Raw genomic sequence first — 16,276 nt, 5'->3', positions numbered from 1 at the left:
AAATTAATAATGGATTAGGATTCTTTCATTGCAATAGAAGAGGAACCAAGTTTATTCAACTTTAGAAAGAAAGGGGCATTGCTAATTAAGACACAAAGATATCCTATGTCTGAATCTGAGCATCTTCTCTGAAAAATCTGCCTACTCGTTCTCTCTCTTTTGACTCTTTCTCTGCCTTCCAGCAACATGTGGATTTATGATGACATCCTATGGCTCCTGGGTTAAGGCTTTGTCATTCAACAAACCAACTTAGACTGGACTCCTCTTTTCATCTCAATTTGAAAATGCCTGGAAAAAAGAGTTTGATTGTTTGAGCTTAGGTCAAACAAAGTTATTGGACTTCTAATCCAATAACTTTGGTCAAGGGGGTAGGATCCAGAACAAATATGGCTCCTGAGGTTGCCAGGCATGTAAATAAGAGAAGCATTGAAGAGTCAAAAGGCATCTATACAAGCTAGGCAGACTATTCCAAATGTTACAGTCATAAATAACTAATAATGTATGGCAATTTATATTTTTCAAAGTTGTCATATGTATTTTCAAATTTTATCTCATTTGATCCTCACAACACCCTTCAGTAGATGTAGATATCATTATTCTTATATTTTAAATGAGGAAACAGAAAGTACAAAGACTATGTGAATTGCCCCAGTGACACAGCTGGACTATGAAGGAGCTACTACTAAATCTCAGGTTTTCTGATTTGAAATTCAGCACTCTTGTTCCTGTTCTATGGGAACAGCAGTTTCTGATTTTGTCAGAGTATGAAAAAAACTTGAAAACAGGTTTCTGATCTTTATTTTTTTTTCCTAAAATAGGACCTCTACTTTCTTTCCTGAGAAGGTTCTCCTCCTCACACTCTGACCAAATGTAACTGGGATTCCTCCAGTGATTCTCCCACATGTGGTCACAGGCAATTTACCAGCCAGATTTACCAGGAAGGGTCTGCTTTATTCAACTTTTCCTGCCATTGCTTTCTTCATTAATTCCACTGCCACTGATGGGCTCTGAAGACACTCATTTTTGCCTCCATAGGCAGAGACCATCCTTGGGTGGCAGATATTCTTTCCAAAGGAGCTGTGTCTGCTGTTTCCAGAACTGCCTTCTTTGAAGTGCAGAGCCTTGCTGAGATTCCTATGAATGAAGTAATGGCCTTCAATGCCTCTCATCACACCATTTCACCTGTGCCGTGATGCACCTCTGCTTGAGCCAAGTCTCACCAGGTATTTCAAATGTAAATTTCCTCTTTTAATTGTGACCTCTCTCTTAATAGCATCTCCAATAAAGTAAGAGAGAACATATAGACAGGAAACATGATACTGGACATCTCTAGCACCTCTCTGTCTCTCCCATGTACTGCTTTTCTTTCATTCATTCTTCACCTCTTCATGTATTCATTCACCCAGAAAATAATTCTTGTTTAGTGCTTACCATGTGCAGTGTGTCAAGAAACACAGTGGTCAACTAGAAAGGCAAGGTTTCTCCCCTCATTGGGCTCAATTCTAGTTAAGAGAGGGGAGGGAAACCAAATACATGAACAAATAAAGAGAATAATTTCTGATAGGAAGAAAATATATCAGGGTATTGGGGATGTTAGTAACTAGTGAGGTAAAGGGGAAACTTAGATGGGTCTCTTTTGAAGAATCGGCAATCTATAAATCCGATTCATGTAAAACATATCATTTTTGCAAAGATAGGCAAGTGGAAAACTTCAGGCCAAGGAAAGAATGAGTATAAAGGCTTTGAAGAGGAAATAGCTTCGTGTCTTTGAGGAAACAGAAGACTAAAATCTTAGGAGAGTAGTAAGAGGTAAAGTCAGAAAGGTAGAGAGAAGCTAGGTCATGGAGAGTTTTGTAGTCTACAGGAAGAAAGTTAAATCTTATTCTAAGTGCAATGAAAAAACACCGAAAGTTTTTCAGCAGATAGCATAACAGTTTTAAATGATCATTCTGACTATTGTAGGGAAAATAAAACATTGGCATTAAGAAAACCCTATTCCTCCCTTCCTTGTACCATAAATAAATGAATAAATTCTCACGAATATAAAAGTCTTGCAAATACTTGCTTGGGAAGAAGAGGGATGATTTGCTGTCTAAATTGAAGTACTGGATGAGATATGATTCTTCCACCTGTATACATCGGCACAACTTTTTGAATCCACAATATATGCCTAATTGTACATTTAGCACTGGAAAGATAACCTAAGCAGCATGCAGGGCCTATCCTCCAGGAGCTTTCAGTCCAAAAGGAGGTCCAGACAAGAAAAGAAACAATTTCAATTTAGTGTTATATTAGTTATATCTTGCTGTGTTTCAAACCACCCCAAACTTAGTGGCTAAAAATAACATTCATTTATCATCTCACAATTTCTGCAGGTAGAGAATTTGGGAGTAACTTAGCTAGGTGGTCTGGCTCAGGGTCTCTCCTAAGATTGCAAGCAAGATGTTGGCCAGGCTTACAGTCATCTGAAAGTTTGACTGGAGCTTAAGAATCTGTTTCCAAGATGGCGCCCTCACACAGCTCTTCGCTGGAAGTCTCGAATCCTTGTCATGAGAACTCTTCATGAAGGTGTTTGAACTTCTTCATGATGCGGCAGCTAGCTTTCCCCAGAGAAAGCAATCCAAGAGATTGCAAGAATAAACACACAAGGTCTTTTCATGACCGAATCTTGAAAATGGCACACAGTGACTTCTACTACATTCTATTCTTCAGAAGCAAGTCACTCAGTAGAACCCAAACTCAGGACAGGGGTATTAGTTTTCACATTAGGGAAGGAAGGGGTGGCAAAGGGTTATGGGGCATCCCTTAAAATCACTATCCACAAATGTGATAAAGTAATGCTATGCGGGCAAATAGTGGCATCCTTAAATTAGACTTGGAGAATTTGAAAAGCCTTCCCACAGGAAAATTAAGACTGGGAATAGTAAGTGAAGAAGAGTTCAAAGAACACCTTAGGCAGAAAGAATAGTTAGGGAAATGTCTGTCCAAATAAGAAAGGGTGGTACATCAGGGAAATCGCAGTGCAGCATCTCACTGAATCTCTGAAGTTACCAGTTGTTGCAGGGTCCTTCATTTTATACACCAACAAGAAACAAAAATCGCTGCCACTTACATGTGACAAATTATTGATGGTAAAACACATCTTAATTTTAGAAGTGTGAAGATATGAAATGAAATCAAAAGGCAACTTGGAATCAATGAAATTGGTAGTTTGCTATTGAAAGGGCTTAGAATAAGGTAGGAGAGTGTGGAGTTTGAAGCTGGAAAGTTAACATGGGCCAGATGATGAGTGTATCAGGTCATTCATGTATTCATATAAACAAATACCTGCAACTAGGTAATTTATAAAGAAAAGAGGTTTTTAATTGGCTCGTGATCTGCGGGCTGTACAGGAAGCATGGTACCAGCATCTGCTCAGCTTCTGGAGCGGTCTGAGGGAGCTTTTACTCATGGTGGAAGGTGAAGCAGGAACAGGTACATTACATGGTCAGAGTAGGAGCAAGAGCAGAGGGGAGGTGCCACACATTTTTAAATGACCAGATCTCATGCGAACTCACTATCACAAGGACAGCACCAAGGGCATAGTGCTAAACCATTCATGAGAAATCCACTGCCACGATCCAATCACCTCCTACTAGACACTACCTCCAACACTGGGGATTATAATTTGCCATGAAAGTTAGAGGGGACATACATGCAAACTACGTCAACGCGGGAAACTAGAAGCCTCTAAGTTTAGTTTTTAGCCTATTGTCAGTGGGAAATCTTGGAGGTTTTAAAACAATGGCGAGTACACAGATCTGTATTTTAGAAAGATCACTGTGGCTGCAGTGCATAAAATAACTTGAAGGAAGGCAAGGATACCAGTTAGGTTTTGGTTGTATTAAAGATCCAGAACAGATAAGATGGTGACTTGAACAAAAATTAGTGACAGTAGATGGATTGCAGATATATTAAAGAAAAAAATCAACCAGAGCAAGTGATTAATTGGATGTGGGGGTGGGAGAAAAGAGAGTGGGCTCTATAATATTAAAACACTGCACCTCCATAAATTTTACACAATGACAATATGTAGAGTTTTAATACCATTCTGATTGTTATTAATTACCATTATTGGCATCATTATTCTTATCACTTCATATTTTATTATCTTGCTGTGACTAGATGAATTCATGTTATTTAGAGAGACAGTGTGATACAGTGAAAAGTGCAGGGTCTTGGGAGACAAAAGAAAGGTTGTTATGCAATGCTGCCCTGATCCTGTAGTAGCAAGTGAATTTGGGCAAGATGTATGACTTCTCCAAGACTGTTTTCTCACCTTTTAAATGAAGATAGCAATTTCTCCTCTGCTGGTGAAACAGGGAAAGTTTATGTTAAGTGTCTGACTTAGTGCTTCATTGCTTGACATACAGTGGGTGCTCAATTAATGGTCGCTATTATTATTACATTCATATAGCACTTAATTTGACAAGCCAAATGACCATTTAGTTGGTTACTTTTCAGAGCAATTTTTTTGAAATAATGGAGAAGATAATGAAAATGGATGAAGCCATTAAGGCAGGTGAGTGATAGAGGGATTCACACTGTAGCTTCTACCCTACCATGGGTATCACAGAGAAATAATCACACATGTTTAAGTTCCACAGTCTATGTGCAGAGTATTCTGCCTATGGGGAGCGGATCATTTTGCAAAGCATGTAAGACTCTAATTTTTCCACAACTAGGCAGGTTGTTAATGGGTATTTTATAAATTTTTAAAGACAAGTTTCAATGTCAAAGAAGTTTAAGAAATGCTGGGATTTGTTAAACCAGTTTCTTTTCTGCAAAATTTACCAAAGCTTTAAATATTCTGAAGTGTGCTATAAATCTCCAAGAAGGGAGATAAGATGCAGCATCTTCCAAACTTATTTGATGATGGAACTCTTTTGAGACTAGTTTTCCACAGAACACGCATTTGGGAAATTTTGCAGCAGACTGTATTTTCTTGAATATCTGCATCTTGTATGCATCCTGTCTCTACCCTACTTTAGAAATAGCCACCATATCTGAGCAACACAGTAAAAAGATCTTTTTTCATGACTCAGGAAAAGAGAATCTTAACAGCACCCAAATCTAAGGACCTTTTTTAAAAAATTATTTGACATTGATTGTCAGAATTAAAAAAAGAAACAATAAAATTCATGGAAAGTATTGAAAGGTTAACCATTCCCATTTTATTTTTATAAGTACATAAAATAAGATAAATAATGCCTATAGGTAACAAGATTGTATATCAATTTAAGGTACAAAAAAGCTTTTTCATATATGTATTTAGATCAAATGGAAGCTATGAAGATGCCAAAACAATAAATACTTATCTTTAAAAGTGTGCATCTATATATCTTTCTTAATTATTTATTTGGAATGTATCAGATACATAAGGATACAGTCTTATATATATCTGCTAACTACAGCAGTGTACATAGAATTCTGGACTATCACAGAAATCAGAGTAAACTAAGCAATAGTACCCAGAAAAAAAGAAAAGGAAAGCAATCAATAGTTGGCTACTAAGTATTATTTTCAAGTAATACTGGTTTTAACATCAAATTTAATATCTGTGGTTGACAAAGGATTAAAGAGGTCCGTCTAGTTAAACACTCTAACTCATGCTCCATCCCAGAATACCTCTGAAGGTAGCGTCACTTTCCTTGGCCAACCTCACTGACAAGACTGAATGGCCTTATGCTTGATCCTGGGCACTTTACGGTATGGTTTTCTATGTTGGTCTGTGCCTTTATTAGCCTATCAGTCACCTGAGTTTTGATTTGGGGATTTCAATGTATGACCAGCATATTTTCAATTGATTCCTTTACATGCTTTATGGAATTAATTTTTCTTCCCAGGAACAGAATTATAATGAACCCTTCATTGCTCTGAAATCATGTTGTTGGTGTTACAACAGGCTATCTACATATTTCTGGAAAGGTAATGGCTCCATGTAGCCCACTCACTTGTTTTTGTTGTTTTTCTTTTTTACTCTCGAAGCAAGTCTTTGTGTCAATTTTCAGAAGTATATGTACTGTACATTAGATTCTGTCCAACAAGCTCTCCCTGTGCAGTGATCCCTCATATCATTGCTACAAATTGTCAGTGCCCCAGTGAAATGAAGATATTGATTTCTCCATAACTCCCTTCACCACCTCCATAGGAGGCTCTTTCTGTGGATGCAGAAAACGCATTAAAACCCCATGCTGTCATGAGGTAGATTAATGCCCTTGTGTCACAGCTCTCCTTGGAAACTGCATCAAACACCAAGCATTAGAACTGAATTAGAAGCCACAGAGACTTTTGAGCATCTCAAGATTGCCACTCTCTTCTGTCCCATGTGAACAATAGATCCATTTGCAAATAGAGTCATGAAAATGAAAATGCCTGAGGACAGGAATGCATAGATGCCCTTGGGTCAGGTCCTCGCACACTAAGCAGAGTGGACTGTCTTGTGGATAGTGAATTAGGCAGCATAATCAAACTGGGTAAGAAAGGCAGAGAACTGGAGATGTCAGACACCTGAAAGTGCTTTTGAAATGTAACACAATAAAATTATGTATAAGAAAAGAACTGACTTACCTGAGTGACTTCTTGTCATATCAGAGGTTCCATTGTCCTGAAACTTTATCTAATACCTGCTTCCTGAGCTCAGCTTTCTGGGATAACAGCTTTTGCTACTTCCTGGCTAAACCTTCATTACTTGCTTGTTATTCCTTGGAACTCATCTTCACTCAGGGATGCCTGATAAACCTGTCAGTTGAGCTTATTACCTGCCATTGTATTTTTATTATTAATTTATCATGTCCCTAATTTTAGACCAGAACCCTTTAAGCAGATTTGGCATTTCTGCCACCATATAAACCATTTCTCTCTGCTTTCCTTATAATAAAAAGAGCTTCTCCTTCTAGACTGAGAGACTGTGTCCATTCTTTCCTTTAAGAACAGAAATAAGGCTGGGTGCAGTGGCTCATGGCTATAATCCCAACACTTTGGGTGGTCAAGGTGGGAGGACTGCTTGAGCCCAGGAGTTCAAGGTCAGCCTAGGAAACATAGGGAGACCCTGTCTCTACAAAATAATAAAATAATAATAATAATGATAATAAATTAGCTGGGTGTGGTGGCATGCTCCTATGGTCCCAGCTACATGGGAGGCTGAGGTAGGAGGATCACTTAAACTGAGGAGGTTGAGACTGTAGTTATAGCACCACTATACTCCAGCCTGGGTGACAGATGAGACCCTATCTCAAAAGCAAACAAACAAAGAATAAAATTAACATATTTTGAGGACTATATTTGAGTAGCACAGACCATACATGATGATAATGACTATAAAAATCCCAATTATGTATTCATTAAAATAAAAGTGTTAAAATAATTTTGATTATGTGGACATCAAGGACTTTAAAACAATGGATTATTTTATTCTTATTTAGTCTGGTATTTTATTAAAGTAATATAGGCATGTGGTGAAACATCAAATAAGGCGAAAAGATTTGGAATGAAAAGCAAGTTTCTCCCTTTTACTACTGCCTCACCTCATCCTGGCCCATTCCCTCATCCATGTCCCCAAAGCCAATCGCATATGATTTGTGGGAACTTTAGTTCCTGTGGTGTTTTTGCCAATCCCTTTCGATGATGAATTCCATCTGCAGTTTCCTTCTTATTGACCTCAGGATTCATCTGTTGGCCATGTGTTATGATAACCAGGGGAAGCCTACTTATGCCACACAGATCCATTACTTCTTTCTCATTTTTATTCCAACAAATTACAGCTCTATTCCCAGTTTCTTCGAGGTTACCTCTGATTCCATCAATGTTCTCCAATTTTGAATTGCACAATTGTAAGTTATTTTAAATCTTCAAATGTGACAGAGGATATTTTTTCTTATTTGTTTATATTTGTTTTAGAATGAAACTTTATTTTGGGCAATTGCAACATTTCAGGACAACTTTTGAAGCATACCTATAATTGCATTATAACATGGAATGTGAGCAAATAAAATCGAAGCTTGATTAAAATGAGGGCTGGAATGCAAAAGTTAAATAAAGAGCTTAAATGGTGAAAAAAACAAATTGGATTTCTAAACTTACTTTCACTTTGATCATCGAAGGTGTTATGTATTACATTTTGATAGCTCAGAGAGTGACTCAAGTGGTAAATTTATAGAGTATCATTCCATTTAAATGAACAGCAGGATGTATTTGCAGAAACAGATTAATGTTTCTTGGAAATTTATTAACACCTGCTTGTTTTTCTACACTCCCGTTGCTATGTGGTTTTTCTATCTATCATATGTAAATTCCATTCTTATTTTTTAAAATAAAAGGTAATTAAACTGAAAGATCTGTTTCACACATTACAGCTAGTGAGGAGCGCAGTCAAATGTAGTCTGTGCCCCATTGCTAAGAAGGATGACGAGGCATTTTGGAAAGCCTGAGCGTGGAACGCAAGAGGGCAGCAGAAAAGGACTGTTTCTTCTTTCTCGCTCACTATTAAGTAGGTACATTAACTACATCTACCCAAATTGAAAAGGAGAAGAATTCTCCCGTGGAGTTTGCAGCCTCCACTGCTGCTGATAAGGAAGGTTTTGGAGATATTTGAAAATCAGTGTGATGAGGTAGGAAGGAGTGAGAAGGGGCTTCTCTTCCAAGCACTTAAATGACCTAGCATTCCCCTAGGAGTACAGAACAGACCCTACTGGACCTGAGTACTCATCTCTCTGCCGCCTTGGTTACTGCCATGTTCTCGGTGCCAGATATGCAATCAGGCACGGCCCCACTCCAGTTCACAGATTAATGCCTGCTCTTTGTTTACTCTCACAATCCTTAGGACAGTGGGGATAAGGGTTGTCTCACAATGAACTTTTGGAAGTTCTTAATTCTCAAATCAAGGGCAGAATATAGTTCAACTTCTTTTTGTGATGCCTTCCTGCATCTTCAACATTGGAAGTGGAGCATACAATTTCATGCCTCTACATTTTATGTTACCCCTAAATTTACCTGGGATCTTATCTTCTTCTCTTAAAATGAAATTAAATAAACAATTTAAGGTCAGAGACCCTCCCTTTAAAATTTTGTTCTAAGGAGGCTACTTGTGTAATTGAAGGTGTATATTGTCTGCACTGATTTTTCTTTTTTTTAAGGACATTGTTTGACCTAAACCTAAACACACTGTACAATACGGTACATGTTATAATGCCAACCTATGACATATAGCTAAGTCAAGAAGGCTGAACTCTTTAAAGCTCTTTAAAACTCTTTAAACCTATTTTATCATTAGTTATTCTCCTTTTAGGTTTGGATACAAAAGATGAGTTTGTAACCAGAACAGCCAATACTTTGAAGTGGATGAAAAGTCTAGAGTCTGAGCATGTTGTTTAGAGCAGGCACCACAGAAACCAAATGAAGTAAACTAGACCAGGTACCAGACAAATCAAGAGCCAGGAGCCAGGTATTAAAGGCAGATCAGGCAGAAATTCGGCATCACGGTTAAATGATAATCCCCACCCTATCTAACCTAGATCTTCACGACTCCAAAGCCCACACTATGCCATCTCCTTAACCTTGCAGTTAAACACTCACAAGAGATTAACTACAAATGTTTTTCCTTCTGCTGACTTTGCTGGGTGTTCTATTCACAACAACAACAAAATGCAATTGTAAATGCTGCATTATTATATTGGGTGGATAAACTATGGACCCAAGTGAATGAAAAATACTTTAGTTAGTGTAATAAGCTGGGTGGTTTGCAGCCTTGACCTTTCTCAGCATTGCTAGAAGCACTTGCTTTGGAACTCATGGAATCTGAAAGGGCCACCCACAAAACAGCTCTTCTATGAGGATCACACAGCAGTGGTCAGGACCCTCCTGAAGTTCTCACAGCTTTGAAACCTGACAGCTGCCCTCATTTCCTGCAACTGCTGAATACTGAATACATACTGAGCACCTCCTATCCAGCATGCTCCCTCCACACCTTCCTCGCCCTTCCTTTCTCTCTCTCTCCTTTTTTTTTTTTATCAAGACACAGTCTTGCTCTGTCACCCAGGCAGCCTTGCTCACCCTAGTTCTATACTCATGCTTGCAAATATAAATTATAATATTAATTTTGGGGTGGCAAGGATCCTCATTCTCTGACAATATTCTGAGATCTGATGCACAACGTCTATGTCCACTTTGCACATTCCTTCTTTTCACTGCTGTCCACGCTGACATGGGTTCCTTCCCTCCTAGTTGCTTTTGGAAGCCCTTATATGCATATTGGTGTCTGAGGATTCGATCTGCTTCTAGATTCATTGAAATGGGTTCCTTTCCTTAAAAAATTCTAGTTATTGTTTCTGCATGATTTCTAGGAGTTTAAAGAAGAGATGATGAATTTTGCAGCCAAATTCATGAAAGAAATTCTACAAAAGTTATTTCAAAGGGAAAATGTTCAGGACTTGTGAATGAATAGGGGGAAAGGAATAAAAAAGTAAGCAAGAAAAAAGAGGCATATTGAATTAGTATTAACTATGAGAAATAATTATTTTCTTCATATTTTGTTAACTAATTCATTTACAACTGGCATTGAAATGGTAAGTAGGAATTTTTACTGACTTATTCTTTTGCATGTAAAATCTGTTTTAATATGATTGGTATTTTACCTAAAAAAAAACTGAAGATGACAAGGGCCTAATACCCAGAACACACAAGGAACTCAAATAATTCAATAGCAAAAAAACAAATCATCTAACACAAACAAACAAATAAAAAGTGGGGATATGAAGAGAGATTTCTCAAAAGAAGACAGACAAATGGCCAGGAGATACTTGAAAAAATGCTCAACATCACTAATCATCAGGGAAATGCAAATCAAAACCACAGCGAGATATCATCTCACCCCAGTTAGAATGGCTATTATCAAAAAGACAGGAAATAACAAATGCTGGCAAGGATGCAGGGAAAAGGGAACACTTTTGGGGTGGGAATGTAAATTAGTACAGGCTTTATAAACAATAATATGGTGGTTTCTCAAAAAAACTAAAAAGAGAGCTATCATACAATCTGGCAATCCCACTACTGGGTGTTTATCCAAAGGAGAGGAAAGCAGTATATCAAAGGAATATCTGCACCTCCATGTTTACTGCAGCACCATTCACAATAACCAAGATATGGAATCAACCTAAGGGTCCACCAATGGATGCATGGATAAATAAAATGAGATAGATATATACAAGGGAATACTACTTAGCCATAAAAAAAATCCTACCATTTACAGCAACATAGATGGAATTAGAGGTCATTATGATAAGTAAAATAAGCCAGATATAGAAAGACAAATATCACACGTTCTCATTCATATGTGGAAGTTTAAAGTAGAACTCTTCGAGGTAGAGAGTAGAGGCTTGGGGATGGTGGGGAGGGGATGAAGAGAGCTTGGTAAATGGGCACAAACACAGCGTTAGATAGAAGGAGCAAGTTCTGGTGTTCAATAGCACAGTAGCATGACTATAGTTAGCAAACATTTTTTGTGTATCTCAAAACAACCAGAAGAAAAGATTTGGAGTATCTCAACACAAAGAAATAATAAATAATTGAAATGGTGGATATCCTAAATATCCTGATTGATCACTATATATTATATGCATGTATCAAAATGTCACATGTCTGCCATAAATATGCACAATTATTATGCATCAATAAAAATATTTTAATAAATTAACAATTTTTTTCAAAAAGGAAGCTGAAGACATAAGTTAACAGAGATGATAGTGCCTGTGCTCACTATACTCCACTAACTTTCAAACTCTTTCATTTATAAAAATGTCATATAAAATGGAAATGTTTTCTTCAAAGAAATATTTACTAACTATAGTTTACCAAAAATTGTTCAAGCTTCCCAGAATAGCCAACTGAATGGCCATAATTTGCTGGTCCATCTGTATTTCACACTATTCCCATTAATTACTTGAAACACTTCCTGATATCCTACCAGATACCATTCTCCCTGCCATGTGCCCAAGCTGGTAGCAAACTGAGTATTCACTGTGTTCAATGTACTTGTCCTGCCCCTGCGCAGATGTTGATGCCACTCTTGCATCTTTCTATGACCTCCCAACATTTTCCACACTGCCTAATAAAATAGCCCATTCTTCAAGGCCCATTTCAAAGTCCATTTTCTTCAAAAGTCTCTGCTGAGCTTCCCTTTACTGTCAATTCAAAGGATCACCTTTGCAAAATATTCGTTGCATGGAAAATATTTCAATAATTTATTGAATAATCTGAATACAAATAAGCATTTGGAGACAGGACTTAGATCCAAGAAGGCTTGGAGAGATTTGTAAATCTTTTGTATGGTTGTGGCAGCTGATACCAGGGTAGAAAAGAACTCTCTGAGGAATGCAGTGTAGGAGTAAAAAGCACAGGGGTTATAGCCTGAGGAAACACAGTGAACTACCCCAAGACTCAGGTAGGCATATAGATATTGACATCAGATATTCAGGAATGAGTCAAGAGCACTGCAGGTGTTCTTGTCCTGATTTGATCATAGTGATAAAAATATTTTTCTTTGTGGGTGGCTATTTAGAATACTCTTTCTCATTATAATAATATTTTCTATTAAAAATCACAGCATCAATACAACTCATAATGGCACTTTTTTTCTTCAAGGTTGTTTCTAAGTTTGTGCATGAAGTCTGGAGGAGCCACTGAAAACCTGAAGATTTTTCCATGATAATTACCAAGGAGACCAGTGCCTGGGTACCATTTGAGGAAGGAAATAAGAAAGATTTATTGAGTTTGGAATATCATGATATGTTAGAAAAAATAATAATTAGGTGATGGTTCACATTCTTTTTCTCCTCCTTTAAGCTCCAAGAAGAACTCCATCTCTACCTGATTAATTTCTAAGGTTTTATTGTGTAGAATTGGGGTAATGGATGACAGGCACAAGATAGAAACTTGATCTGATTGATCCATACTGGAAAGGACAGAGTTATTTATAGATAAGACCATGAGGTGAGGATAGGGCGGTAATAAGAAAAGCAGTATCTAGTATGTGCTGTGTTTGAGGGAGAGCTTGGGAGAGTTTTGAGAGAAGGAGGGATATTTGGTTAGCCACCATGACATGATTTGCAAAGATTCAGATAATACCTGGATGAAGGAATTTTTTTATTTTTATTTTTTAATTTTGAATTCAGGAGGTACATGTGCAGATTTGTTAAAATTGTAGTTTGTGTGATGCTAAGGTTTGGACCACTATTAAGCCTGTTGTCCAAATAGTGAATCAAATAGTGAACATAGTATCCAGTAGAAGTTTTTCAGCCTTTGCCGTCTTCCTTTTGGAGTCCCCAGTGTCTATTGTTCCCATTTTTATGTCCCTGTGGACCCAATGTTTAGCTCCTGCTTACAAGTGGGCATACCTTTGAAACAAGTAATAAAAAACCTACTAATCAAAAAAATCCCTGGGCCAGATAGATTCACAGCTGAATTCTGCCAGACATACAAACAAGAGCTGGTACCAATTCTACTGAAATTATTCCAAATAATTGAGGAGGAGGGAATCCTCCTTAACTCATTCTATGAAACCAGTAACATCCTGATACCAAAACCTGGCAAAGACACAACAAAAAAAAAGAAAAAAGCAAAAATCCTCAACAAAATGCTAGTAAACAGAGTCAAGTAGCACATCAAAAAAGTTAATTCATCATGGTCAAGTGGACTTTATTCCTGGGATGCAAGGTTGGTACAATTTACACAAATCAATACATGTGATTCACCACATAAGCAGAATTAAAAACAAAAACCATATGCATCTCAGTAGACACTGAAAAAATCATTTGATAAAATCCAACATCCCTTCATGACAAAAACCCTCAACAAACCAGGTATTGAAGAAACATACCTCAAAATAATAAAAGCCATCTATGATGAATCTACAGCCAACATCATACTAAATGGGCAAAAGCTGGAAGTATTCCCCTTGAGAAGTGAAGGGAATTTTAAGAGAATTTTGCTGTTTGTTATTAATGAAACTTTTCTTTGGTCTGTTTTGTAGTGACTGTGCTATTTGGATTACTTTTAAAATCCTTTTGGATGTCAAATCTATTTTTTTTCTTTCCTGAATGTGACAGTAGATGTGCCAGTTTCATAGCAGTTCCATTTAGGTTGTTGTGCTTGGGTTAATGGAGATATATAAATGCGGAAATGTCTTACAGACATTTAGAGATATATGACCTGAGTTTAGATCAGAGAAGGCTTGGAGAGATTTATAAATCTTTTGTATGGTTGTGGCAGCTGACACTAGGGAAGGAAAGAGCTCTTTGAGGAATATAGTGCAGGAACAAAAAGCACCAGGGCTAAAACCTAAAGAAACACAGTGATCTGCACCAAGACTTGGTTACACATACAGATACTGACATTAGATATTTACGAATGAAAAGGTAAGGTGCACTGTGGTTAGCTGAACAGGAATTTCAACAAAATAGGTTTAATTAGGGTGACTGAGAAATACAATCTTACCCAAATAGACTGAATATTTGGAGTATGATATCAAAGAAACAGGATGTGAGCAAGGAAACAGAAAAACCACAGGCAAGAGCTGTGATAGTCTTTAAAGAGGAGAGTGGAGCCAATAGAAAGTGGCTACCAGCTACTTACCTGAATAGAGCAACTCTGTTTACCTGAATAAAGAAACAACTGGCATAGCTGTGTCGAGCTTTGCGTGGAAGATCTTTAAAGGGCAAGTTATTGAAATGAGGGTAGGGAAAATGGAGGCTATGTCAGGATCTGGGGACACAAGATATTCATCAGCCAAAATGGCAGATTAAGGGCCTCTGAAACCCCACTTCCCTGTAAAAACAATGAGAACAATGGCAAAAATGGGCAGAATCAACATTTTCAGAAACCTGGAAAGTAATCAAAGACTTGCAAAAATCTGAGGAGTGTTTATTCAAAGATCTGGGAAGACCTGCTGTCCGTTACTCAACTCAAGAATTCTCTGAGTTTCTCCCTGGAAGCACTAACACTATCAGGGTAGAGCAGGGGCTCTGCTCTGCGTTTCATAATAACCACATCCACTGAGTCCTCAGCTACATCTCTGAATCTTTCCCTACAAGGGGGTTTACTTGAGTCCAAATAAAAGAGCTCAGGAGAGTACAAAATTATATGAACTATGATAATGTCATCCAGAATAAAGAATGGGTGGGGGTGAGATGGGGATTTGCTTGTACAGAATAAATAAATTTGAAGAAATCTACTTTATAACCAAAAAATTTAATGTTTCCTATGAAGTTAATTCTATCCTAAGAGTTTTCTAATCTTTGAAGACCCACTCAAACCCAAGATTTTTATGACTATTATAATTCCAGAATTGCATTAGATATTAATATATTATTTTCCCCAAAATGTGTAAGTTACTTTATATTTTTATAAAGTGCTTTCCATGCAGGATTTTTTAATCCTCATGAAATTTCTTTGAGGAAGGTGATATGATTTCCATTTTAAAGGTGAGGAAAATAATGTTCAAGGAGATCATGGAATTTGCCTAAGGTCTCCAAGCCAGAGAATGCTGACCAGACCATTCTCAACATCTGCTCCTCATATTAATTTTTCTCCTTTCCTTCCTCCTCCCTTTCCTTCTTTTTAAATATTTTAAATGTAAGGTTTAAGAGGCATGTATTCATAATCATCACTCAGGTCAAAAAATAAAACATTACCAGAGCCTCTGAGCCCCCTTGCTGTCATCTCTCAATCATTACCCTCTCACTCTTCTCCAAGATAGCTACTATCTATGTATATTGCAAGACCCCCTTTACCTCTTAACCACTGAAGCATTCATTCCTAAAGACTGTGTGTTTGTACTTGATATACATAGAACCATTATATATGTCTGTATATGTACCTTACACACACACACACACACACATATACAGGTTGAGTATATCTTAGCCTAAAAGCTTGAGACCAGAAATATTTCAGATTTTTTGCTAGTTTTGGAATATTTGCATTATACTTATTGGTTGGGCATTCCAAATTTGAAAATCTGAAATCTAAAATGCTTCAGTGAGCATTTCCTTTAAGCATTATATTGGCACTCAAAAAGTTTTGGATTTTGGAGCATTTTGATTTCAGATTTTGGGATTTGGGATGCTTAAACTTTCTGTACGTGAGTTTTCCAAGATGGCCGAATAGGAACAGCTCCAGTCTCCAACTCCCAGCGCAAGCAACACAGAAGACCAGTGATTTCTGCATTTTCAACTGAGGTACTGGG

The 16,276-nt window shown here is 37.4% G+C and overlaps 1 protein-coding gene across 1 annotated transcript; it reads right to left on the bottom strand.

Annotated features, from left to right (window-relative positions):
- Window positions 1-982: 982 nt before the first annotated feature.
- LOC105508223 (chromosome unknown open reading frame, human C8orf87) lies at window positions 983-1,491 on the bottom strand. The gene is given in 3 exon segments (XM_011937047.1): window positions 983-1,116; window positions 1,119-1,182; window positions 1,432-1,491. Coding segments are annotated over 3 exon segments (258 nt in total).
- Between the last annotated feature and the right edge of the window lie 14,785 nt (window positions 1,492-16,276).

This window comes from Colobus angolensis, unplaced genomic scaffold, assembly GCF_000951035.1.
Source record: "Colobus angolensis palliatus isolate OR3802 unplaced genomic scaffold, Cang.pa_1.0 Scaffold16, whole genome shotgun sequence".
Lineage (NCBI taxonomy): Eukaryota > Metazoa > Chordata > Mammalia > Primates > Cercopithecidae > Colobus > Colobus angolensis.
The sequence above is the reverse complement of the archived record's forward strand: the minus strand, read 5'-3'. Positions and strand labels throughout refer to the sequence as shown.